The sequence below is a fragment of the Lithobates pipiens genome, unplaced genomic scaffold (assembly GCF_037356315.1).
Source record: "Lithobates pipiens isolate NorthernLeopardFrog02 unplaced genomic scaffold, aLitPip1_a1.2 Scaffold_25, whole genome shotgun sequence".
In the NCBI taxonomy this organism is placed as follows: domain Eukaryota; kingdom Metazoa; phylum Chordata; class Amphibia; order Anura; family Ranidae; genus Lithobates; species Lithobates pipiens.
In genome coordinates, this window is record NW_027507787.1 from 19,283,276 (window position 1) to 19,309,521 (window position 26,246).

Here is a 26,246-nt window from a genome sequence, read left to right on the forward strand (position 1 = left end):
CAGAACTTCATCTCCACTACTTATTTCTGTAGATAAGCTTTATTAATTATTAACTTTAAGGCTTATCTTTGTTTAATAAACCAGCTTCTTAGTGTGTTCGCACTGGCCTGTAGCATAGAGAAGAGACATATAAAGAAATGGGAAGCACACTGTTTTAGACTAATACACATGCTGTTTGCCTTTCATGAAACACTTCACATTATTTGGACTTTCAGATCATTGAAACGCACCACACCGTGACATTTAGTCAAAAGGAATTTATAAATGCAATATACGCTTAAATGAATACTACTGGGAAGCCACTGTCTGCAGTGACTTATCACATTTGCTGCCTTGTCTTCCCTGACAGAAAGTAACATTCATCAGATTTATGCTTTTGTTTTCCAAAGTAATTATAGGAATTGGAAATGACTATAGTATAAAAATATACTTAGACTCATGACTATATGATTGTAATGAAGGAACAAAAAAAACATTTAATGAGGATGTAAGCAATGCAACACCAATTGCTGCTGGGTTAAATTACTTGTTTACTGGATATCTTGCAAATAGACTAACATGCTGGAGAAATATCTAAACTAATTAGTGTAGCATGAGAGTTTTGCAATCTTTCTACTTCCAGGTTGGCATAGAACAGAATGATAAAAACCTACCTGATAACCTATGTATCTTGATTAATTTCTGTATGTTTAGCTTTAATTGATACGTATTGCTAACTGTACTTTGTATTTCTTACAGCTCTTTCAAACACTTGATTGGGGGTTTAGATGATGTCTCCAACAAGGCATATGAAGATGCAGAGGCTAAAGCAAAGTAAGTAAATATTACTTGATGGCATGGTTCAGTATTGGACTTAAAAGTACCTTAACATCAGTGATTTGCAATAAGCTGTGAAACCAAGCTGGTCAAAAAGTTTCAATGTTTTGACAAGAGTTAAGATTGCATTGTCTTGCAAAAGTATCCGACAATATCATATACTGCAGACTCCCATCCTTCTAACTAAGATGTCTTTTTTTTTTTTTATTAGAAAATCATTGCCATGATGTGCTTAACAAAAATTGAATTTATATTTTTCAATTGGCTGGATGAGCTGCTGGTTAGTGGTTTCAAATGGATGCAACAGTTAGAAGTTACACATTCTTGCCACAAACTGACAAAAAAAACAATTGAGATCAAGTTTATGCAAGACTCAAAATATATGTTGGTTAATTACTATAATTGTGGAGGCTTCATTATGAAAGCTTTATATTTCTCGACCTAATTAATTATAAGGTAGAGATGCTTGAATGATTAATTCAAGGATCTAAAAGGTCACCTAAATGACCCGTTAAACAATCTGGCCAAAACAGCTATTGGGAGAAAGTAAAACATTTCATGTTTGAAGAGACAACTCAGCTGAAACTAAATAAATCGGCATTGATTCACAATCATGCAATTTTGGATTCAGAGCCATTAAAATGTTGTTTGTAGAAATCCACAAGTTAGGATCTGATGGTTTTTAAGTCTTTATTCTGTAGAATAAAAATAAATTTAATTTATTAGGTACATATATTCCTAAAGAGAAACTGTTGCTTTGCGGGGTCAGTGTAAAGCCCACCTGCTGACCAATTTATACTCACCTCTCCAGTTCTTCACAAATGTTCCTACTTCTATGGCTGCCACTGTGACATTTTCAGAGCTTCTGGTTATAGGGGAAAATGTGACCTCTTCCCATGATACAAAGCTTGGGTCAAGAGGCCAATTGCTAAGCCCAAACAATGTCACACGACAGAGGAAATAACATCTCCACTCGTTTTGAGCTCTAGTAGCAGCTAACACAGAGTATATTGGTGGCTGTGGCAATGAAGAAAAGAGCAATGGGGGAACTCTGGAAAGACAAGTTCAAAATAGTTGGAGGTGGGGTATACACAGACACTGTCACTTGGGTTTGTTTAGCTGGAGATTGCAAATACATGCTCACTTCTGCATAGAAACCAATCAGTTTCAAGGTTTTATTGGCAAAACTCAATTGAACAATCTGAGATTATAAGTTGATTTGCTACCATGCACAGCTATAGCAGATTCTAAGTGCACTCGTTTTAGTAAATCTACCCCTTTATGTATAAGGTGTTCATTTTAGTGTATACCTTACCTTGTTCATCCTAACCATTGTCATTTTCTCCACAAACCACCAAACACTCTTCACTCATCTGAAGAGTGAAGCATGCTGTATTACACACAAAAATTAACACAATTAAGATGATACTTTTGTATCAACAGAAATACAGATTCCCTATTTTGAGTAATATGCACCAACTTTGAGCAGAATGATAATAAACACGATAGTCAACAATAGGGTATTTTGTCACAATTGTATTAGGCAATGTAATAACTATTACCATCTATTTAAGAGCCATGCACAATAAAGAAACATTTTTCACATGTGTTGAAAAGAATGTATAGAAAGAATAAGTGTAGCTGAATTAACTTTCTGAGCACTTTCCATTATGTTATCTCACTATATCACTTATTCTGCTCTTTAAGTTTTCATCCTAAGTGCTGAAGCCACTTAGTTTTAATTGTGCTGTGTAGATCCCTTCACCCCGCTAGGCACATCAGCACTTAGAAAAAATCATAATTGGAAAGTGATCTGTAGAAGATGCCTTAATTAGAGTGTCAGTATTAACTGAACTGGCAAGAAACACTTTTTGAAGTAATACAGAAACTGAATCTAATAGAAGGATAATATAATGTAGAAATAATGTGTAATAAAAAAAGGTTGGTAAAACATCTTGCATATTTGGACATTACAACAATAAACATCATGTAATTTGTAATGCTTTACAGCAGTAATAAATAGTTCCTTACAGCCAATCGCAAGGTGTTACCAGGAGCATAATTATATACAATGGGTCACAGCATATCAACATCATTATAGGTTCCCTCTGGCTTTCTAACCTCAACCCGTAACATGGCTTTCTTACCAGTTCATTGATCCATTAAGGTCCACTGTTAGTTAATAAACAACCTGGCAACAAAATCCTAAATTTACAAGTATGTAAATCAAATTAGCTTATACTCTTTAACCACTTGACTACCAGCCTGTAATGCCTCTTCATTAACAGGTCATTTTTCAGTGCTGATAGTTTGATCGACAATTACTTCATCATACAATACTGTACCTAAATGAGGTTTCTTTTGGTGGTATTACTAACCACTGAGTTTTATATTTTTTACTACTGTATAAAAATAAAAATATATGGCTAGCTGGTTAACTAGCTTAAAGAGAGCCTTACTCTACTGCAACTAATCCCTTGCTTACATAATAAAAGTAAACATAAGGCTGTGTTTTTTTATTTCAATTCTTTGCAGTAGCTAAAAGCTTCCTGTTTTGTTATCACATGGCTCTCCTGTCAGTATTCATACATGTGCACTTCAGTCAAGGTGCAGGACTGTGGTATTCTTGTAAAGAAGCATTTATTTCACATGGTCATTCAGGTACAATGTCTCAGACACATCTGTGATGCTACCATCGGCACAAGCACCCATCTTTCTCAGCAGAAAAAGCCTAAAAGCCTGCTGAGTGTTATCCCTTCTGGCTGTTGAGAAAATGCGTTGCTTCCTGCCTTTTCTTCGGTTTTCTTACCTTCAAACTTTGTGTCACCACAAAGATTAACAGATCTCCACCAAGCCATCTTAGATCCTTTGGATCAAAGTGCCCGTTTCCCAGTTTCTGTGGTGAAACAATTTCAGGGACTTTACTATCATACACACAGTTCACTGTTCCCATACACAAAGGTGGAATTTGCTTTGACTGTCCAGAAGTTGCAGTGGTTTGGGTGCATCTTGAACCTCAGAAATCATTGCTAGAATCAAGTCATTATTTGGAGTATGGGCCTAGACCTGGACAGAGCCCATGCCAGAGTTTTTCTCCCACAGGAGAAATGTCAGACCCTCTGGTACCAAATTCAAACTCTCTAGTCCAGGAGTTGCCTGAGATTATACTTTTACATGAGAGTCCTGTGCCTGATTGTAGCCTTCTTTGTAGTTGTTCTGTTTGTCCAGTTTTACTCCAGACCTCCATCATATGGTGATATCAATCACGTGGGAAGTATTAGAAGGCTTTTTATGGCTAAACAGGTATTTCTAAGCTTTTACTGGGAAGAATGTCACAGTCTCACCTTTTCCGTTGTATACATCCCAATTGTAGACATATGGCAGGTGGACTTCCTTAGCTGGCAGGGCCTGGACCCGGGGGAAAGGTGTCAAATCTGGAAGTGTTCTAGGACCAGATGTTGCAGGTGAGGAATTTCTGATGTGGACATCTGTGCTTCCACACCCAGCAACAAACTGGACAGGTTTGTCTTTAGGTACAGGGAACCTCTTGTGGAAGCAGTGGATGTTCTGGTGGGTAAATTGAATCATTACACCCTGAACTATACCCTTCCTCTCCTTGCTGTTTTTTTTCCTCAACTACTTTTCTGGATTGATATTGTAGGCATTCAGGTGATCCCTATTGCTCTAGACTGGCTCAGGCAGATGTGGAACACTGACCTGGTAAGACTCATGACAGATGTTCTGTGAGATCATCAGGATCTTCTGTCCCAAGGATTGATTTGTTTGCTATGCTATTTGGCATTTTTTTTCTTTGTCAGGGACATCTCTTGAGTCTGTGTTTCAATCTATGCTAAAAGCTGGGATGGCTACTTTCTGTGGGGTCTGTCATTGAACATAAATGCTACTGTATATTTTAAATGGTGTGAGTCTGGGCTTTTATTCCAGAAGTTTCTCCATGGGACAGTTTCTCTCTTTCCTGGAACTTTGTCTGGACCAGCATTTGGCTCTTAGTATTTCACAGGACTGGTTTCTAAAGAGACCATTGATATTTTACCCCTTGATTTAGACCATTTTACAGGGAGTTTCCTATATAGTTGCTTCTGTCAAAGACCACAATGTGAACCAATTCAAGACATTTTTCTCTCTCTACACTCACCCACAAGTAGTGTTTCTTCTGAACTGACAGCCTTATCCTGCAAAGAACCCTTGTTGGTTTTGCTAATGAATGAGGAGGTGTTGTGGCCCATGACTTTGCATAAGAATGATATTGCCACCCCCTCAGTGTGGCTCAAGTTTACCAAAAGGCATATTCCCTTTATTGTCTGGATGTGTTTTGGGCTGTGAGAGTATCTATCAGCCACAGCTTCTTGTTTCCCCATGTCCAGGCTGACCATTATTCAAATTTTGGGGATTTAAAATCAGGTACCACCCTTTCTTGTCAAGTGTTGAGAGTGCTTCTTGGTCTTTTTACATCAAGCTTCCTAAGTTTGCAAGGGTAACACCTGGTCTATTCTTCTTATACCAGGTGAATACTCAGTCCTCATCTGGTGCCAGCTTCATGCATTGGATCCTTTCGAGCTGTAGGCAGTGACTAATTTTCTCTTAATTTTCTTAGATCTCTTTGCCTTTATTGCCCACTCCTCTGTTGGACTGCTTTTAAATGTCCTGACAGAATTCCTGTGTCCCTCAATGGACAAGAAAGAAATTCGGATTTGTCTACTCAATATATAATCCTTTTCTTTCATTCCACTGAGGGACACAAGGCCCTCCCTTCATTCAGATTCAAGACACTACTTTGCTACAGGCATGGTGGTTGTGGGGTTATCCTTTGTGGGTGAACATATATTTTATTTTATTTTTTGCCAGTATCCATTTCTACTGTAGGAGTTAGTAAAACTCCATAGAATAAAAGTCTGTGTCCCTCAATGAACTACAATAAACTGATTTTACAGTGAGTACAGAAACCCCATTATTTTCAGCTTGCCAACATTTATTTTCCTTGCCTGAAAAAATCACTATGCAGTTAGACAGTTCTGGTTCTTTTTTTTGGACCCCATGACAGTTGTATGGTATGCTACACATATTTACATTCTTGTATTTTTTTTATCCTGTGACATATGACATTTCTTTCAATGCTACAACAGCCTGTTAAATACAATGTGAAAGCAATTCATTTTTTTTTACTTTAAAATTCATATCTAATGGAAACCACCACAATGTTTTTTCTATTGCTTTAATTAGCTAAAATCACTCTTCTGTGGACTCCTCTGATGTTAAAGTGATATTAAAAGTGTTTGTTTGTTTTTTAATAACAAGCATGTCATACTTACCTGCTCTGTGTAATGGGTTTGCACAGCGTAGCCCCCATCCTCCTCTTTTATAGTCCCACACCGTTACTCCTGGTCCCTCCTCCTTGCCGAGTGCCCCATAGCAAGCTGCTTTCTGTAGAGGCAATCGTGTGTGCACAATCCTGAGCCAATGGTTCCCACTGCTGTGTCCCAGCCAATGAGGAGGGATAGAGCCGCTGGTCTTGTACACATCGTTGGATTGAGATGGAGCTCAGGTAAGTATAAGGGGGATGCTGAACACAAAATGTTTTTTATTTTCATGCATAAAATATATGAAGGTAAGAAAAACCTTCAGCCCCTATAACCACTTTAATTTCACCACCACTTTAAAACTTACCTACCAACAGCGATTCTTCTTCCCAGTATAGAAGGATGGCAAATGGTTTAATCCTGAACTCAAAGACAGTAAAACCCTTAAAGTGACTCTGTTAGCACAGAGTCAATTTGTATGTAAAGCCATACCTGTAGTAGAAAAGGACCTATACTTACCTTTCCAGAGGCACATTTGTTGAAATGCCACTTCTTCACATCTTCCTTACTGCTGCATGTATTTCACAATTCCAGGTGTGTGCAATGCCTGCTAACCCACTGCATGCTGTGGTTTCTCCAGTGGGAGGACCCTGTGTCCAGTATGGGAACTAGATATTCATCCAGATGTTTGCGTGCAGCCACTTGGGACCTGTAATGTGGTGGCACTCTCACAAAATGACCGCCAAAAAGGTAAGTATGCCATTACCCCCGTTATCTAAAGTCCTGTTACACTGTATGTGATATGCACATTACCTCCTTCACCTACTCTTCTGAGTATGTTCTCTACATAATTTTTTTTATCTAGTGCACCATTACCAATCGCCATGCGTTAACTACCTCAATACCGGCATGTTTCTTCATTTACAAAAAATGTTGGCCAAAAAATTACAATTTGGATGTCTTCCGTTCAAAAAGGGCTAATTTTGGTAGTTTTCATACTGTTCTGGTATTTTTATTGGATATTTTAAAACAGAAAGTAGGGCAAAAAAAAAATGTTGGTATTTTTTCCTTTTTTATAGTAAAAAAGAAAAAAATGTGGTTATTTAATGCCACCCAAAAAAGTAAATTTCAGTGCAGTATTACATGAGTAATTGTCAGTCAAACTATCACAGCACTAGAAACTGAAAAACGACCTGGTCATGAAGAGATATCGCAGGCAGATACTCAAGCTGTTAATAGAAAACGAATAGAAGTAGAAGTAGGCACATTCAAACTACAATTACCTTTCTGGGGCAGCCCATTCATTTCCTAGAAATCTATGGTTGTTAATCTGTTCTTTTACTGAAAATATTGTTTAGCAGCTGGAATGTACTAGGACCAATAATCATATTGTAGTGTCTGTGAGGGTGGCCATACACTGTTAGATGAGTAACAGATGTATCCATCCACAATAACAGCACAGATGGATGGATCCCTGCTGCCAGCTATTGTATGCTGACAGTTGCTGCCAATGGCTGTCTAAAATGCCTGAAACAATGACTACATCCAATCAGATTCGACAATTTTCTGCCTGGCTCCTTTAATTACTCATTTGAAGGATGTTGGGGGAGACTACATTTGCCTATTGTATGGTCAGCTTACACAGTTTTCAAAGAAGATTAATTTGAGCAATTACACTTTGGTAATAGCCTTCTGTAAGTTACTAAACCTGCCTATATATGCAAAAATAAATTTCCTATAATATATATGTGGGCAAATTTCTCTGTTCTATATTGGGTTCCTAAAAGAAGTAATTTTCTATAGTAAGAGAGTTGTCATGCTAGGACGTCAGTTCTGTTCTAACTTAAAATGTATAGATCCTGCGTTAAGACAGAAGGCTACAATGCTGTATCTGTAGCTTGAGTATATTTCAATTCAACATTTCAATTCAACATTTACTTGGGATAGGTTGACACCTAGTGGTAAAATATTTTATTTCATGGTCATGTTTCTGTCCAACCCGCTAGTTGAACAAAAAAGAAAAAAATCTAATGTATGGACTTGCCTTGGCTTATTAAATTAAGCAAAGCTGCGCTGTCTTCAATCATCCAATTATGTGCAAGAAATAAAATGATTTTTTTTTTTTTATTGTCTATGCATATATTTGGGTATTTTTGCAAAATGATTTTTTATTTAGCTTCACTAAGTTAAGTGAACGTGTATGTTCTACTTCTTTAGAAACTCAACCTCAATATGTCTGCATTCCGCAACAAAAGAGTCACATCCATCAAATGTTTTAACTTGGCAATGCACCAAGGGGAAAAAGAGGCAAAAAAGAATAATTCAGCAGCTGAATAGTGCATGGTTGTCAATGTTTGTGGCTAGCGTTGGGATTTTATTTTATTTTTTCCTGTTTTAATCTATTCGATCTGCCAAACGATGTTTCATAAAATTGCACAATCTTTATTACAAATGAAGATGGACTCAGTTTACTGAATATCGCTTATATTAATTTTTACCAAAGCATTTGGGCTGTTTCTATGGAAACGTGAACATACTTGTCGGTTGAATATAAAGACAGCCTTTTAAAGGAACACATCTTAGTATAGTATTTCCAGGGCTCTTTATCAATGTTAGTGACGATCTGAGTACAATCACCTGAGATGCACATAAGATCAACAAATGGAAATAGCATTTCAGCTAGATGAGAATGCAAATGAAATGTTACATTTAAATCAGTGACAGGTCTTCAATGGGATGTTTCTAAAAGCAGTTCAATGTTTTATGTGTCAAAGGGGTACATATTTAGGTATCGCTAAAGGACCACTAACATAGAATATATTGATTTATCACACCTGTACGCAGGTAATACAATAATGATAATATTCGGTAAATAAATTCTGTTTTTAGTTTAAGTTTATGTAGACAAAGTTTGCCCGTCAAAGTGTCAATGGCGAGGATTCAGACAAACCTTCATACTATTTGAGCAGCTAGAATTTTTTCCTTTCACCAATGTGAATAAAAGAGGAAAACAGTAAGCACCTCTGGCAGTGTTAGGCCTTATGCATAATAAGTGTTAAAGACGCTGCTTTTTAGGGTATCTTGCATTTGTTTTCTGACTCTAAATGCCCTTCCTAGCCCATGTGTCCACATAGGCATTTAAGCCTTGTGCACACTGGTAGTTTTTTTTTCTTTCAATCCAGCAGAGCTGACAGCTTAGGAGGAGCCACTGTACTAACCTTCTGACATTAGTACAGCATTTTCCCCTGCTGTTCTATTGTGTTCTGACTATTGGTGGGCAGTCCATTAGGGGCACAAGGGTGCAGCCCTCCTATTTATTCGCTTGGCCCCCTGATCTACATGCAGGGCACCGGACCATGGATTCCAGTGGAGGGGGCGGGGGGGGGGGGGGGATTTGAAGCACGTGATTAGAGCAAGAAGCTCTAATAGGCTTCCAAAAAGGGTGGGCTCAGGGCGCAGAGCACTGTACGCATGCCAAGCTCACCCAGCTGTGTGACAATAGGGAATTAATATTCTCTATTGTCACACTGATCCTCCTCCCAGCCATGCAGGAGGCCTATTGGCTGAAAGGACAGGCAATTCTATTGGACACCTAGGAGGTGGAGGGAGAGGGAAAGCACGGCGGAAGCCGTTGTGATGCATAAGAGATGAGGACAAATCTTGTATGATAGTGGTCCTTTAGGTCGATTTCTCCTGCATCTGTCATTGTGCTGCCATGCACGACAGTGGAAATCACATTATTCTCTATGGTGCCTATTCACATCAATGCAACATGGTGCATTGCAATTTTTGAAAAGGTGCGTGTGCTTTATTGGTGAAAATAGTGCATTTTTGGACCCATAGACTTTAATGGGAGCACATGGAAAGTGCATGTACATGTGCAGTTTTGTATTTAAAATCCAGTCTCCTCCTAAAAAAAGAATGGATGCAATCCCACTGCAAACAAGGATTTTCTTTTGTTTGAGAGACAAAAGGCTATTAATATTTTCATGCAATATTTCCAGTAGATATTTTGAAGCAGAACTAAAGGCAAAACTTGTTTTTCCATTTTCCTGATGCCACCATGGCAGCATACTAGTGATAGAACTCCGCCTCTCTTCCACTCCCTTAAGACCAGTGAATAGCATAAATAAAGGCCTAGTTAGGCCCCACCCCATTCTTTTTTTCCTCATATCTCCATGCATCAGTGAAGAGTAAGCAGTTCTATGTCCCCACCTCTGCCTCGGTGAGGTAGCCATCTGGGTTTAGCCTCTTCCAGTGCAAAGTCCCAGTGCCTGGGCTGCTAAATGCGCTAAATAGCCTGGGAGCCCCTTCTGTGGGTCTTCATGGGGTCTGCAGTGTTTGCTCTTTAGCAATACTTAATGTGATTGTAGCCGTATTAGTGCAATTGTGAAAGAGAAAATGGAGTACTGTCAGCGATACTTTTTTTATTTGCACTAACATACAATTTTTCAGGACAAGCTTTCGGGGTATGTCCCCTTCTGGACCTTGAAGAAGGGGACATATTCCGAAAGCTTGTCCTGAAAAATTGTATGTTAGTGCAAATAAAAAAAGTATCATGGACAGTACTCAATTTTCTCTTTAGCAATGAAATCTGCCTATAAAATTAGTGACTGCAGCGCTTGTGGAATGTGAAGAGGTCAGCTATGCATCCTTTCTCTCTTGGCTCTTGTGCCATACAGGGTCGCCTGTACCTTTGCCCGGGTCTCCCTTTATATCTCTCACTTCCTTTGCCTCCCGTTGCACTCTCCTCCTGCAGTGGTTAATTTCTAGGCAGATTACCCTCACAGAAGCAGGATCTCTTTTCCTTGCTGCCTGGCCATCCCTTTAGGGCGAGCATGGCCACCAAGCTCTGTTTTACTAGGCTGGGGATGCACTCGGTGACATAATTGGAGCTCGCTGGCTCGTATATGTGCGCTGGCCGGCCTGGGGTCCTGGCACCATTTTGGCTGTGGGCAAATTATGCCTATTACCATTAATGGAGGGAAGGTCCAGGAAAGAGACTCTCTGTCTCTTCCGAGATGGTTTAGGGGCCTCAATAGGTATAGGTGTGTTGGCTACGGTTGGACTCTTGACCATGGCTCCAGCCTGTATTTCTTTTCTGGTCCCTGCACAGAGACACTTCTCTCTGGTGCTCCTGCTACACAGTGCAGGTATAGCATGTCTATGTCTGTGTGTGTGTGTGTGTGTATATATATATATATATATATATATATATATATATATATATATATATATATATATATATAAATACACACACACACACACACAGTAGTGCTCATAAGTTTACATACCCTGGCAGAATTTACGATTTCTTGGTCATTTTTCAGAGAATATGAATTATAACACAAAAACATTACTTTCACTCATGGTTAGTGTTTGGCTGAAGCCATTTTTATCAATCAACTGTGTTTAGTGTTTACTCTTTTTAAATCATAATGACAACAGAAACTACCCAAGTGACCCTGATCAAAAGTTTATATAGCCTGGTGATTTGGGCCTGATAACATATACACAAGTTGACACAAAGGGGTTTGAATGGCTATTAAAGGTATCCACCCTCACCTGTGATTTGTTTGCTTGTAATTAGTGTGTGTTTAAATGTCAATGAGTTTATTGACTCCTGACAGCTCCTTGCATCTTTCATCCAGTGCTGCACTGGCATTTCTGGATTCTGAGTCATGGGGAAAGCAAAAGAATTGTCAAAGGATCTGTGGGAAAAGGTAGTTGAACTGTATAAAACAGGAAAGGGATATAAAAAGATATCCAAGGCATTGAGAATGCCAATCAGTAGTGTTCAAACTCTAATCAAAAAGTGGAAAGCTAGGTGTTCTGTTGAAACCAAACCACGGTCAGATATACCAACTAAAATTTCAGCCACAACTGCCAGGGAAATTATCCAGGATGCAAAGAAAAAAACCCACAAATAACTTCAGGTGAAATACAGGACTCTCTGAAAACATGTGATGTCCCTGTTTTAAGATGCACAATAAGGAGGCACTTGAAAGATGGGCTGCATGGTCGAGTCACCAGAAGAAAGCCATTACTACACAAATGCCACAAAGTATCCCTCTTACAATACACCAAACAGCAAAGAGACCATCCTCAAACCTTCTAGCACAAAGTCATTTGGAGTGATGAGACCAAAATTGAGCCCAACAAGGCACACCATTCCTACTGTGAAGCAAGGAGGTGAATCGCTGATGTTTTGGGGATGTGTGAGCTACAAAGGCACAGGAAATTTGCTCAAAATTGATGACAAGATGAATGCAGTATGTCATCAAAAAATACTGGAGTAATATTTGCATTCATTAGCCCAGAAGCTGCGCATGGGACGTACTTGGACATTCCAACATGACAATGATCCAAAACACAAGGCCAAGTCGACCTATCATTGGCTACAGCAGAATAAAGTGAAGGTTATGGAGTGGCCATGTCAGTCTCCTAACCTCAATATCATTGAGCCACTCTGGGGAGATCTCAAACGTGCAGTTCATGCAAGACAGCCCAAGAATTTACAGGAACTGGAGGCTTTTTGCCAAGAGGAATGGGGAGCTTTACCATCTGAGAAGATAATGAGCCTCATCCATAAATACCACAAAAGACTTCAAGCTGTCATTGATGTTAAAGGGGGTAATACACCGTATTAAGAACTGGGGTATGTAAACTTTTGATCAGGGTCATTTGGGTAGTTTCTGTTGTGATTATGATTTAAAAAGAGTAAACACAGTTGATTGATAATAAATAGCTTCAGCCAAACACTAACCATGAGTGAAAGAAATGTTTTCGTGTTATCATTCATATTAAAGAGAGAAGAGGGAAACCCTTTTTACTTGTAACAATTCCTTCTTCTCCTTCTCTGTCGCTTCTTCAGCTATCCTCATCTCAGCTGGCCATCCCATTTCTCCACAGATCATGAGTCATTCATCGCTCAAACAAGACCCTCAACACCTAGGGTGGGGATCATCGTATCAGTAACTTTTCATAAAAGTGCCCCCTCATGCAGATTGCTTTGATTTGCATCAGCCCATGCTCTCAAACATCAGAGCCAGGGGCCAAGAAAAGGCAGATGTTCTTCAGAGGAGCATAGTCTGGATGCCGTTCCCACTCAGGATAAAAGTTCCAAGGACGATGTCTTAGCTGCTCTTCCCCAGAGCCAGAGCTCCAGCAAAGACATGCAAGGCCCATGGCGCAGTGCCTATGCCCAAGAAGCTGGCGAGTAAAGATTGCTTGGAAGAGTTTGCAGCTAACAGGTAATGCCAAATATTTCTATTTATAAAAGTGGCACAAAATTCTGTTTTGAACTCACTTTAATTACCCTGGCTGGGCAGCCCCCTCCTAGTTGCTAGTCTAGCCAGTGCCACTAGTAGAGCAACCTTGGCATGGGTCGCTCTACCACTTAGTTAAGCTGGTAAGAGGGGCAGATTGCAGATAATAGTAGCTCCTCCTCACCAGAGGAAGACCCGGAGCTGCTTGGTTTCAGTTTTTCCTTCGTGGAAGCCATTACATGGGTAAAAAGTCATCATAACCCTCTTAAATTGGCAATCCCTTTTCCATTTAGGGAACCAATTTAAATTGAGGAATGGCAAAAGTCCGGAAAGTAAGGGGTATAAGGCTGATTTCATTTGGGCCTCAGCCAACATGAATCGGAAAACTTTACTGCAGAAGCGGCAATAGTCTCAACCTCAACCAAGGTGCCTGGCCAAGACAATGTTATACTCAGTCACGCGTAGGGGTGCCCTATGGCTGAGACCCTGGGCTGTGTCCTGCTTCCTAATAACAAAATTGGGATAAGTCACTTTATGGCACAGGATCTCTGGTAGGAAACCGGAGACAGCCATATTGGAAGTGTCAGGAGGCAAGTCCGATCTGCTCCCATAAGCCCTTGTACACACGGTCGGAAAATGTCCGATGGGACTGTGTTGTCGGATAATCCGACAGTGTGTGGGCTCCATCGGACTTTTTCCGTTGGAATGTCCAACCAACAAAGTTTGAGAGCTGGATATAAAATTTTCCAACATAATCCATTTGGACTTTGTCCGATCATTGTAGAGAATTCCGATTGGACAAAGTGCCAAGCATGCTCAGATCAAAGTACGAGAGCAAAGCTATTGGCTACTAGGCTGAACGTGGTCCCGTCGGAACGAACGAGCGATCAGATTCTCCAACAACTTTGTCCAACCGTGTGTATGCAACACCAGTTTCGGACAAAATCCGTAGGAAAAAATCCAACGGATTTTGTGGTCGGAATTTGCGACCGTGTGTACAGGGGCTTACACCAAAAGCAGAGAAAGCAAAAGAAAAAAAAGTGTTTCTCCCGGCAGGTTCCGCTCCTCTAAGGGCAACCTTGCACGAGGCTCATAATGAAAAATCTTAGGTATACCGCAGGTACCCACTAAACTTTTTGCTGAGTGCATGCCCAGACTCTTGAGGTAAGAGCCAGAGGGCATGCTTCATGGGTTTCTAGACAGTATATTGTATGGATCCTTGGAGGACAGGCACTCATAGTCACTTTGGTAGATTCCTCACTGCTCCTCTTCCAGACCATTTCTCTGCCACAGAGCTGACAAATCCACCACACTTCAGACTCAGGGGGTAGTCGCCCTAGTCCCATTAAAAGGAAAGATTGCAGGTTTCCTACCCAATCCTGTTTGTAGTTCACAGGGGACGGGGCTAGTATTCAGGTGCAGATCAGAAGATGTCAAACCTTTTTGGCCCTCTTAGAGACCTTTAAGACAGAGCCCATTCATACATTACAACCAGACAGCTGGATGTTATTGCTGAATCATCAGGATTCCTATCCTTACATCCAACATTTTTTTATTTTGCTTTTTTTCCAAAATAAGTATGTTTTACATTCAGTTAGATGCATCTCCACTTTAATAGCCTGCCTTTTGGCCTATAAATATTTCTGAGAATGTTCGCAAGGGTCTCGTACTGTGTCAGTTCCACTCAGAAAACAGGGTCTATGGGTTTGCCACTACCTGGACGTCATTCTTCTTCTATCCAGAAAACTGGAACAATTGCTTCCACACCAAGTCCTCTTATACTCCCCCCAGGGATATAGCGGGATTATCAACTTTCCAAAAACCCAACTTTCTGCAACGCAACAGTTAGTGTACCTGGGGGTGCTCCACTAGTTCCTCTGTTTTACTTCCATCAGAGAAAATCAGTGACGGTCAGGAAGATATCCCTTTGCTTGTTGGGCAGCTTCTCAGTGTCTCAGCCTTCTGGGCACAACATCATCATGCATACCGATGATTCCTTGAGTGCATGGGCACCTGCCCCAGTTTCGACTAGGATTCTTAGGGCAAGAGAGGAAACAGGATCTGGTACAGTTAATAACAGTGTCACTCAGTATGTATAGTGGTCCGCAGTGATGGAAAGACCTTGAGGAAGTCACGGCCTGTTAGAAACACTGAATCATTGTTCCGAATCACGTCAGCAGGACAGCCTGGAAGGCGCACTGTGAGGGACTGTCGGTCAAGGTAAGCGAAGATTCCCTGCTAAGAAGGGTAGTCTCAAAAGCACTGGAAGTTCAAAGAGCCTTTTTTAGCACTTTGGCCTTGCTACACAGAATCAAGGGAAGACCAGTCTTCTTGCAATTGAGAAACAGGGTACCAGTTGCATATACTGTATTCGTCTCCAGCGAGGAACTTGCAGCAATAGGCTATTGAGAAAGGTGAAACCCATAATGTCTGAGACGGCGGGTCACCAGCAAATTCTGGAAGCAGTTTACCTCCCAACGGATTTTTGAATACACAGGCAGACTATCGCACAAGCTTCCCAGAGCACAAGTGGGTCTACATCCCAAGTCTTCTCCAAACTGGTCCACAAGTGGGGCCTACCATAGACAAACCTCTGTGCTTTCCACAGTAATCACAAATTTTAGGTATGTCTGACCTTGCTTCCGCACCCCAAGATGCAGGGGGCAGACGCTCTGGTCTCTCCTTGGGACTGCAATCTAGTCTATATGTTTTTCACACAATATCTCTTGTAATGAGGATTCCTTTTGAGGCAGTCAAGGGAGAACACGGTTGTCATAGCCACTACTCCATATTGGTCACGAAGGCCTCGATTTTTCCTGGCCATTCACTTAAGGAAATTCCCCTCCGCACATACACAGGCCAGAGTTGCAAGCACGAGCACTAAAGGGGGAGGCTGAAGAACTTGGGTTGCTCCAGAGCTACTCTAGAGTGATCTCTATTTTGTTGGCTGCTAGAAAGCACTCTTCTACAATATCTACACCTAAATCTGAAACAAGTTTGTGTTTTCTTGCTAGGCCGAGACATTGATCCTACTGCCCCTCTGGTGACAGCTGTTCTATACTTCCTCTAGGTTGGATTGGACGTGAGCCTTAGCCTATCATCATTCAGCTTGTAAGTGTCAGCTATATTGACAGTAACAAATTTAAAGGGGCCAAGAATCCTTCAATCTGCACGACTTTTGAGAGCAGTAGTGATGATTCGGTCACCAAGAAAAATAGTCTTTTCTTGTGAGATCTATTGGTGTTGCTGGATCTCATGTCAGTTCAACCGTTTGCTCCAACAGAGCAGTGTTTGGTTCGACCATTACCGACAAGGCAGTATCTATTGCAAGAACTTTAAGTAGAAGGTTGTTTGAAATTCAAGCTCTTGGAGCTTCAAAAAAATAAACACACATTGTTCTCTTTCCAGGAATAGAGTTGGGTCTTGTAGATTATCTTCATCAAAGGTTGCAACAAACCTCTATTTGCCAGACATCTGGGCATTGCCTAACTTTCCAGAACATCACACAGTAAAGTCAAATAAACTGGTCATTGCCAGAACTTTAAAGAAATACCTATCCACAATTGCTTCTTTGAGGTCATCCTAAAAACCTTTTCTTATTCCAATTGTAATTCATCAAGGAAAATTAATTACTGCCTGGACTTTAGCAGGCTTGGTTGTGCATAGGGGATGAGGGGTCATAAGCCTCCACCAGTGGTGGTGGCACACTCTATCAGAGTGGTTGCAGCCATATAGGCAGCACATTCAAAAGCATTTATGGTACCCATCTGTAGAAAGGTATCAAGATTGTCCCCGCGTACCTACTCAAACTTTACGGAGTAGACCTGGGTGCCTAGTCATCAGAGGACTTTGTAGGAAGGACTATTCTCCTCTGTCCCATCCTAATTAGAAGATTGGTTTGGCAAGTAGAACCCACCCTGTCAGCTAGTTATGTATCACTAGTATGCTGCCATGGAGGTGTCACAAAAACGCAAAATTGTATCAAATACTGTAATTTCCTTTCCTGATGCCAATCCATGGCAGCATATGGACCCATCCTTGTACGTTTCGGTATGTAGCTAATTACAAATAATGGGGTGGGGACTAATTAGGCCTTTATTTATGCTATTCACTGGTCCTGAGGGTGTGGAAGAGAGGCAGAGCAATATCACTAGTATGCTGCCATGGATTGGCGTCAGAAAAGGAAAATGACGGTAAGTATTTAATTTTTTTTTTTTCCATTTTGGAGTAGGAGGGTTATTACCTGACAGTTTACTTCTTTTGCCCTGTGTGTCCAATTGGGGAGATTTTCCTTCACTTCCTGTCCCATACTCACAACAGGAATTCAGAGGAAATCCCCCCCCTCCAATGTGAGGTAATACCTTGTTGTGATTGGGGTCACCACAAGTAGTGTCCCCATTGAAAGATGTGCCCTCTATTCTTGCCTAGTGACAACCCAAAATGTAGGGGTTTTCTTTCACTTTGACTGATAATGGTAAATCTGCATACATAATTCACTTAGCCCAGGGGCTTTGGTTTGTTTTGTTTGCACCGAGTCTGATTTAAATGTATTAATTTATGCAGCCCAGTGGCTTGGTCTATCTGCACTTTTTTTAATTTATTTAATTTAGCCCAGGGGCTTTTTTTTTGATTTGTGCTTGTGGCTTGGTCTATCTGCACTTTATCCCATTTTCTTTTTTACACTTTGGGATGTTTTAATTCATGAATTGTGTTAATTTATGAATGGTCCTTTTTTTGGACATTTATACCTAATTTATATACATCACTTTTAGGGTGTTGATAAATGAATTATCTTATTTAATATACACTTAGTGCACTATATATATATATATATATATATATATATATATATATATATATATATATATATATATATATATACCCCCTTTTTTTTTTGCACTTTGTTCACCTGTGATACTTATGATTGCAATCACATGTTATAATTTTAAGGAGTATTGGAATACCTTATGGAGGTGTATTTTTCCTTTTTTTAGTAATATATTAGAACTTTATTTGTGATTTTGGCACTTAGCACTTTTTTAGCTGTACAGGCAGGGTTTTTTAAAGATAGCGCAACACTATTCACTTTTAATATCATTTAAAATGTGACAGTGCTGTGAAAATTGGCCTGGGCAGGAAGAGGGTAAAAGTGCCCTGTAGGATAGTGGTTAAACCCTGGCTGATACTGTTTTTCTGACAAAGTTTTGCACATAAGTCATTGAACTAGTGTATGTTTAGATTTTGTTTAATAGTTGTGCTGTTGAGCTCTACTGGCTTAGGAAAAGTAGAATGTGATAATACCTCAACTCTTTGGCTGCCAGTCCCATCCTGCCATTTTTCATCTTGGGTGGCCAGACCATTTTTCACTTACAGCTTTGAAAGTTAGTAAAAGACCTCCCAAACCATGCAACCATGGGCAGGTCCCTAACATTTTAAAGACGGTGTTACTTATTTTGTGTATACCATTGGCATATCTACCATTCAAAGAAGCCATACTACAGCTTCTATGAATGGCACAGGATCTATCCATTATTTGCCCACCCTCTGTTCAGGGATCCTGTGTCATTCATAGGAGCTGTAATACACACGAATGATTAGCTTCTTTCCACTGAGCCCTGGCTTTATCTGTAGCTACCCAGAATGCAAGGTTTAGATCTATGGATAGTGCCTGGCTGAACAGGCACTGATAGCTTGCAGTCATCCACATGAACACTTGCATCAGATCAGCTCCTCAGATCAGACCCTGGGCACAAATACTTAGAAAAAACAAATGGGAAAGTGGCGCTGTTACTCGATTAATAGAGTTAAGATCTTATTGTCCATTCAGAGAAATGCAGTTCTAATTTGAAGATGAAATAATAATGATTAAAAAGTAAGTGGGAGAAAAACCTTTTGTCTTTTCTTAGCAACAAGTCCATATTCCAGGGCAAGCCTTCAGAGGGGAGTTGGAAACAGACTCCAAGTTACATGCAAAAAGAGAGACAGGAAAGGCGCCACCAGATTAAAAACAGTTGGATTTATTTGAAATACACAGGTGCATATATCCACTTACATATAGTTTTGAGAATTTCCAGCACAAAAGTCCTCAGCGACGTCAGCCAGCCTGTAAATGTTTCTCCCATCAGATGGAGGGTCCCGACCCGCAGAACTTCCCTGTCTGATGGCGTACACCGAGATTGAAGCTTGGCTCAGGTCCACAGTGGAACGCAGGCGTCAAGCGTGGTGACGTCACTGCCAATAGCGGCTACGTTTCGGAGCATGCACACTGCGTGTAGACAAATGGGCGTGATTCTTCCTCAAGCTTAGGGGAACTCAGGCTGTATTCAGGCCTTAAATGTGCTGGCCACGACTGCAGTAAAAAACAATTACTATCAAGTTGAAACACAGCTGCAAACTTTTAACCTTTTCATTATTGAAAATGCAAGGTGAGGTGATTCCCTAGTTTGGGCATATATATACATGGATAGATATACTAAAAATAAAAATAGTGGGAAAATATATAAAGAAAAGGCCAGGAAAAATAAGGAAAATTATTCAATACAAACAAATATCCATGTATTATCTTGCTTTTTTTCTGCACACATAATATATACATAAAAATGCAATCATATATTTGGGGTTAATTAAAAACATATATAGCGAATCTGATATTGCAACCCCCTTAGGTATACTACACGGATAAGTTAAAAACTAAACTACTTTAGAAACAATTGATATATGTTATATTATATTGGTGTCACCAAAGCATGGTTAAAATTCATTATAGATAAATACTTTATTATTTAAAGATCTAAACTAATTGTCGAACTGAGATATATGTAATACCAAAATACATTAATAGAATAAAATATAGTATAAATAAAAATGTATATTTCATACTAATTTGTATCGTTTTGTATAAATTTCCATAAATCCAAATTATTGACAGATAATATGGTGGCTTCTATGGTAAATTATGTGATTTATACTTCCAATATTATAGAAAAAATATATATAAAAAAGTAAACTAACGAACCAGATATAAAAAATTGTTTTATAAAATCGTGGACAATTCCAATGCTTCGCTTATTCCACCAGGTGACAGGGCATCAAGGGAATATATCCAGAAAGTTTTGCGTTCACAAAGCTTAAAATATCTTTCTGCGTCTGACATATTTTTGGGCATTTGTTCAAATACCCAAACTTTTAGGCCATCCGTAGAACCTTTGTGACACTGTGCAAAATGGCGAGGGACACTGTGCTTGTCCTTGCCTGCCTCAATTTTATTTCGGTGTTCGTCAAACCTCTCTCTGAGTGGGCGAATAGTACGGCCCACATAGAGTAAATGGCATGGGCAACGTAGGCAATACACTACAAAGTCTGATGAGCAATTATAGAACTCACCAATATCGTAGGTCTTGCCTTTAGTTGTAAACTGTTTTTGTCCATGCTGTACAAAACTACATGTTTTGCACTGAAACATGCCATATAGTGTCACTAAGCAGATCCGTGGTATGGACTGGGTGGGTTGTGACTTAAGCTTACTGGGGTCGATTTTGTTTTTTATACTAGGGGCTCTTCTGTACGTAACTTTGGGGTATTTTGGTAACAAGGTCTTTAAATGTAGATCCTCTAGAAGGCTAGGCCAATGTTTTTTTTAGGATAGATTCCATTTTTTTGTTACCAAAATACCGCAAAGTTATGTACAGAAGAGCCCCTAGTATAAAAAACAAAATCGCTTTAACAGGGATTTTGAATGACATCAGGATTCCAGCTAATAGTCAGACCCTCATCATGGTAGTCTTACAGACATGATGTTCTGTTAACTAAATTAAGGACACAGTACCAACATGCCATAATTATAATCATTTTATGACTGCCTGGCAGAAGGTTGCTCGGTTATTTCAAACAGTCTGTCCCTGGAGACGTTTATGAGAAGGGGTCCTTAGCAAGGGTAATTTCTGATTTAAAAATAGAGACATTGTGCCAGTAATGGCCACATGAACAGGTCATAAAAAAAATCATAAAAAGATTTTAACTTGAACACTAAATCTCCCTTTTTACGACCCACTTTTCTGATTTACAGTAAACTGAAACCTTTCTAAAATATTTATTCTGATTCCAAAGATTATTTGCTTAGACAGTCAAAGTCCTTACAAAGACAAGTTTAAAATGTAAATATATTCAAAATTAAATATTGTAACCAAGTATTATGTCCTTTAGGGGACACAGAATTAACGAATCAAGCACAGGCTTGTTTTGAAAGATCATCAGCGGTGTTGAAAAGTTTTACACAATTGTGTTTTATCATTCACTTTTCTTCAGAAAATAGGAGCAGTACATCAATTAAATTTTAGTTAATAAAAACCTAGCAAATATAATAATTATCAGGTTTATGTACTTGGCATTGCTTTCCCTGATCAGGGCCCTGCTAAACCACTACCACAATACATGTTGCAAATTCCTTCTGAAAGGCTGACAACAAATTCCTCTAATCAAAACAAGTGGATGGGGAGAAGTTGGATCAAAATCATTATGTACATTGAATCATTTTTGTTTTTCTAAAACCCAAAGCACACCAAAGGTATTGTATGAGACAGACTTTATTGACTGATACAGGCTCAGCACTTTATGGATTATTGTTTTTATATTTGTTGCATTAAAAAAAAAAAAAAAATAGCTTATTATTTTTTTTATATGCCTCACTGAATGACATTTTACAGACATTTTTCAAAAAAATAAAAAATAAATTGGTAAGATCAAAAAAAGCAGTGCACTTTGCATGCTGCACCAAATTTTAGGTATAGCCAAATTGCTCCAACCATAACACTAACCTTAAATGGGCATAGTAATTAGAACGTGACCCTTCTCCCTCTATACTCATCACACATATGATACAATCTTTTTACCCACAAAATATGCTTTAATGACTGTGCCACAAGCAAGAGTGTAACAGACAGGTACAAAGCTCGACACACTGATTTTAATAAAATGACTCAGTTTCATAACATATGCTTTTCTGCACACAGCTTCCCTTAAAGTGGAAGTCCATGCAAAAACTAAAATCCCTGCATCTATAGCCACCACAGATCTAATGCCGCATACACACGATGTGACTTTCCAGCAGACTTGGTCCGGCAGATTAATAATCAATAAGACTTTGCAGTGGAGGTCCGCCAGACTTTCTGAATGAGCGGACTTGCGCACACAAGAACTTCCCGTCTGACTTTTGGCGGAGGTCCAATGGACTTTCAAAATTAATGGACTTGCCCACACACAGACTAAAGTCCATTCATTTTTAACGTGACTCCAGGTACGATGGGACTAGAGAAGGAAGTCAATCGCGCCACTTTCATTGGCGAGATTGACACCTTGCGAGCCCCGTCGCCTGGTATGGATTTTAAGGGTAACCCCTGCACCGAAAAAACAATGTGGGGGTCCCACCAAAATACAAACCAGACCTTTATCCGAGCACGCAGCCTGGCCGGTCAGGAAAGGGGGTGGGGATGAGCGAGCGCCCCCCGAACCGTACCAGGCCGCATGCCCTCAGCATGGGGGGGTGGGTGCTTTGGGGAAGGGGTGCGCCCTGAGGCCCCCCCACCCCAAAGCACCTTGTCCCCATGTTGATGAGGACAAGGGCCTCTTCCCAACAACCCTGGCCGTTGGTTGCTGGGTCTGCGGATGGGTGGCTTATCGGAATCCGGGAGCCCTCTTTAATAAGGGGACCCAGAGATCCCGGCCCCCCACCCTATGTGAATGAGTATGGGGTACATCGTACCGCTACCCATTCACTGGGGGGAAAAAGTGTCAATAAAAAAAACACACTACACAGGTTTTTAAAGTAGTTTATTAGACAGCTCCAGGGGTCTTCTTCCGACTTCGGGGGTCTTCTTCCAACTTCTCCGCACTTTCCGGTTCTTCTCGCCAGGGCTGCTCCACTATCTTCTGCTCTTTTGCTGCTCTTTTAGTAGCGGAGGAGCCCGGCTTTCCCCTTCGTCATTGCCATCTTCTTCTTCTTTCTTCTGTTCTTCCGATGTTGACACAACGCTCTCTCCCGCTGTAATGCTGTGGACACGGTATGGACACGGTATGCAGCGACTTATATAGGCATAAGGGGCCCAATGACCCCACCTCTTATGATGTCACAGTCCCAGCATGCCCCTGAACTGTGACGTCATAAGGGGTGGGGCATGCGACCTGGTATGGTTCGCTCGTCCCCACCCCCTTCCTGACCGCCAGGCTGCATGCTCAGATAAGGGTCTGCTATGGATTTTGGGGGTACCGACACACCGTTTTTTCGACGTAGGGCATGGGTGCTCAACCTGTGGCCCTCCAGCTGTTGCAGAACTACAAGTCTCATGAGGCATTGCAAAGCTGATTGTTACAAGCATGACTCCCAAAGGCAGAGGCATGATGGAAATTGTAGTTTGGCAACAGCTAGAGGGCCACAGGTTGAGCAACTATGACGTAGGGGGTTACCCTTAAAATCCATACCAGACCTAAGGGCCTGGTGTACAGTACCCTCTAGCTGAGAACCAGCATGATAGGATCTCATTGGAAACATTCTCGCAAGCAGGTGCTGTAATTGCAGTTGTGTCGTAGTTGGTCGGTTGGATCAGCATACAGATGAGAGGACTTCCTAACTTTTCTTGGGTCCGGCGGACTTTCTGCAGAAAGATTTAAAACATGTTTTAAATCTAGGTCCACTGGACTTTGGGGAAGAAAAAATCCGCTGGAGCCCACACACGATCGAATTGTCCGACGGACTCTGGTCTGCCGGACCAAGTCTGCCGGAAAGTCTGATCATATGTATGCGGCATTACACTAACCTCTATCCCTGTAAAGAATAAATGAGTATACATGCCTTTTTGGAAGCCGTTTTTACCCGCTCCAAACCGATCTCCAGCGGCAGAAGCTCTGTAGAGAACACGGCCGACAACGGCTCTGAAATAAATGAGAAGTGACGTCACCCATAGACTTACTATGAGGATTCCGTTTTTGTCTGTCTCCTCTGCACCAGCCTCTACAGTGAAGCTGCAGCTGAAAGCTCAGTGTGGGATCCGGTGAGATCAGCTTCCAAAAAATGTATTTATACTTGTTTTTTTTTTTTTACAGGGATAGAGCAGGGGCGGACCGACAACTCATGGGGCCCCTGGGCAATAGGAAATTATGGGGCGCCCGGGCAATAGGAGATTATGGGCCCCCCAGGCAATCGGAGATTATGGGGCCACAAAGTATACACACAGTATACAATCACACAGTATACATGTACACACAGTATACACAGACATGTTTCTATTGGTTGAGAAGGTACTGGAGAGGTGGGGCAGCTATAATCTCAGGATTTTTAGACCAAAGGGATCTCAGTAAGGGGCATGTCAGAGACAGATGTAAAAAAAAAAAAACGCAGATTTTTACATACTGTCCCTGGTTTTACTGAGGCTGGCAAACCTGATGGGGCCCCCTAGTAGTGCCCGAGTTGGCAAATGGTTAGTCCGCCCCTGGGATAGAGAGGTTAGTGTTAGATCCATGGTATCTATAGATGCAGGGATTTTAGTTTTTGCATTAACTTCCACTTGTGACAAAGGTAACAGATCCGAACGCCAGTACACACTTTTGCCACTTTGACATGCATTAATAAAACTGAACACATCATCCCAACTACTTAGTCTATCCAGATGAATTACACTTTGAGTATATATTTGGTAGTAAATGGTAATGGACATTTTTTTTAATCAAAGTATCAATATAGTTTTAATTTTAGCAGTTTCATTCTTGTTATTGTCATAACCTACCGCCACAGAGAAATGCAAAATACATTTTCCTGCTCCTGATGATCACAGTGATACCACATACAGTATGTGTGTTTTTTGTTTTTACCCACAGTAGGGCCCAGAAACAGTAGGGCACATTTTGTTTTTTGTTATCCTTATTATTTGATCCCCTGCAGATTTTGTACGTTTTTATAATAGGTGTATTTTAAATGATAGAGACAGAATATCAACCAAAAATTCAGAAAAAACACACGATACAAATGTTATAAATTGAGTTTCAGTTCAGTGAATGAAACAAGTATTTGATTCCCAAGCAAAACATTACTTAGTAATTGGTGGAGAAGCCCTTGTTGGCAAGCACAGAGTGAAAACATTTCTTACAGTTGGTTACCAGGTTTGTACACATCTCAGTAGGGATTTTGGGCCACTCTTCTTTTGAGATCTTCTCTAAATGTAAGGTTTGTTGGCTGTCACTTGGCAACTTGAAGTTTCAGCTCCCCCCATACATTTTATATAGGATTACGATCTGGAGACTGAATAGGCCACTCCATGACCTTAATGTGCTTCTTCTTGAGCCACTCCTTTGTTGCCTTGGTTGTATTTTTTGGTTATTGTCATCCTAAAATCCCATCCATAACCCCTCTTCAGTGTTCTGGCTGAAGGAAGAAAGTTCTCATCCAAGATTTTATAATATATGGCCCAGTTCATTGGCCCTACAATGCGGTAAAGTCTGCCTGCACCTTCAGCAGAAATAATAAAAAAAAAGCATAATGTTTTCACCTCCAAGTAGAGTAATGCCAAAGAGCTCAACTTTTGTCTCATCCGACCACAGCACTTTCTCCCAATTCTTCTCTGAATCATTTAGATGTTTATTGGAAATTTGCAGATGGGCCTGTGTACCACATGAGCACATACTGTAGCCAGTCTGTGGGAGCCAGAATTATTATTGGTTGGTAGGGAATCAAATACTTATTTTACACTGAACAGCAAATCAATTTTATAACATTTGTATCATGTTTTTTTTCTGCATTTTTGGTTGATATTCTGTCTCTATTATTTAAAATACACGTATAATAAAAATTATAGACCCT

The 26,246-nt window shown here is 40.4% G+C and overlaps 1 protein-coding gene across 3 annotated transcripts in view; it reads left to right on the top strand.

Moving 5' to 3' along the window:
* The window catches only part of PRKG1 (protein kinase cGMP-dependent 1), a 1,414,086-nt gene that overhangs the window by 1,334,239 nt on the left and 53,601 nt on the right, over nucleotides 1-26,246 (top strand). For all 3 annotated transcript variants that reach the window (XM_077454156.1, XM_077454155.1, XM_077454157.1), the window contains one exon: nucleotides 739-813. In XM_077454156.1, coding sequence (XP_077310282.1) covers nucleotides 739-813 — 75 coding nt within the window. The remainder of the gene's footprint in view (nucleotides 1-738; nucleotides 814-26,246) is intronic.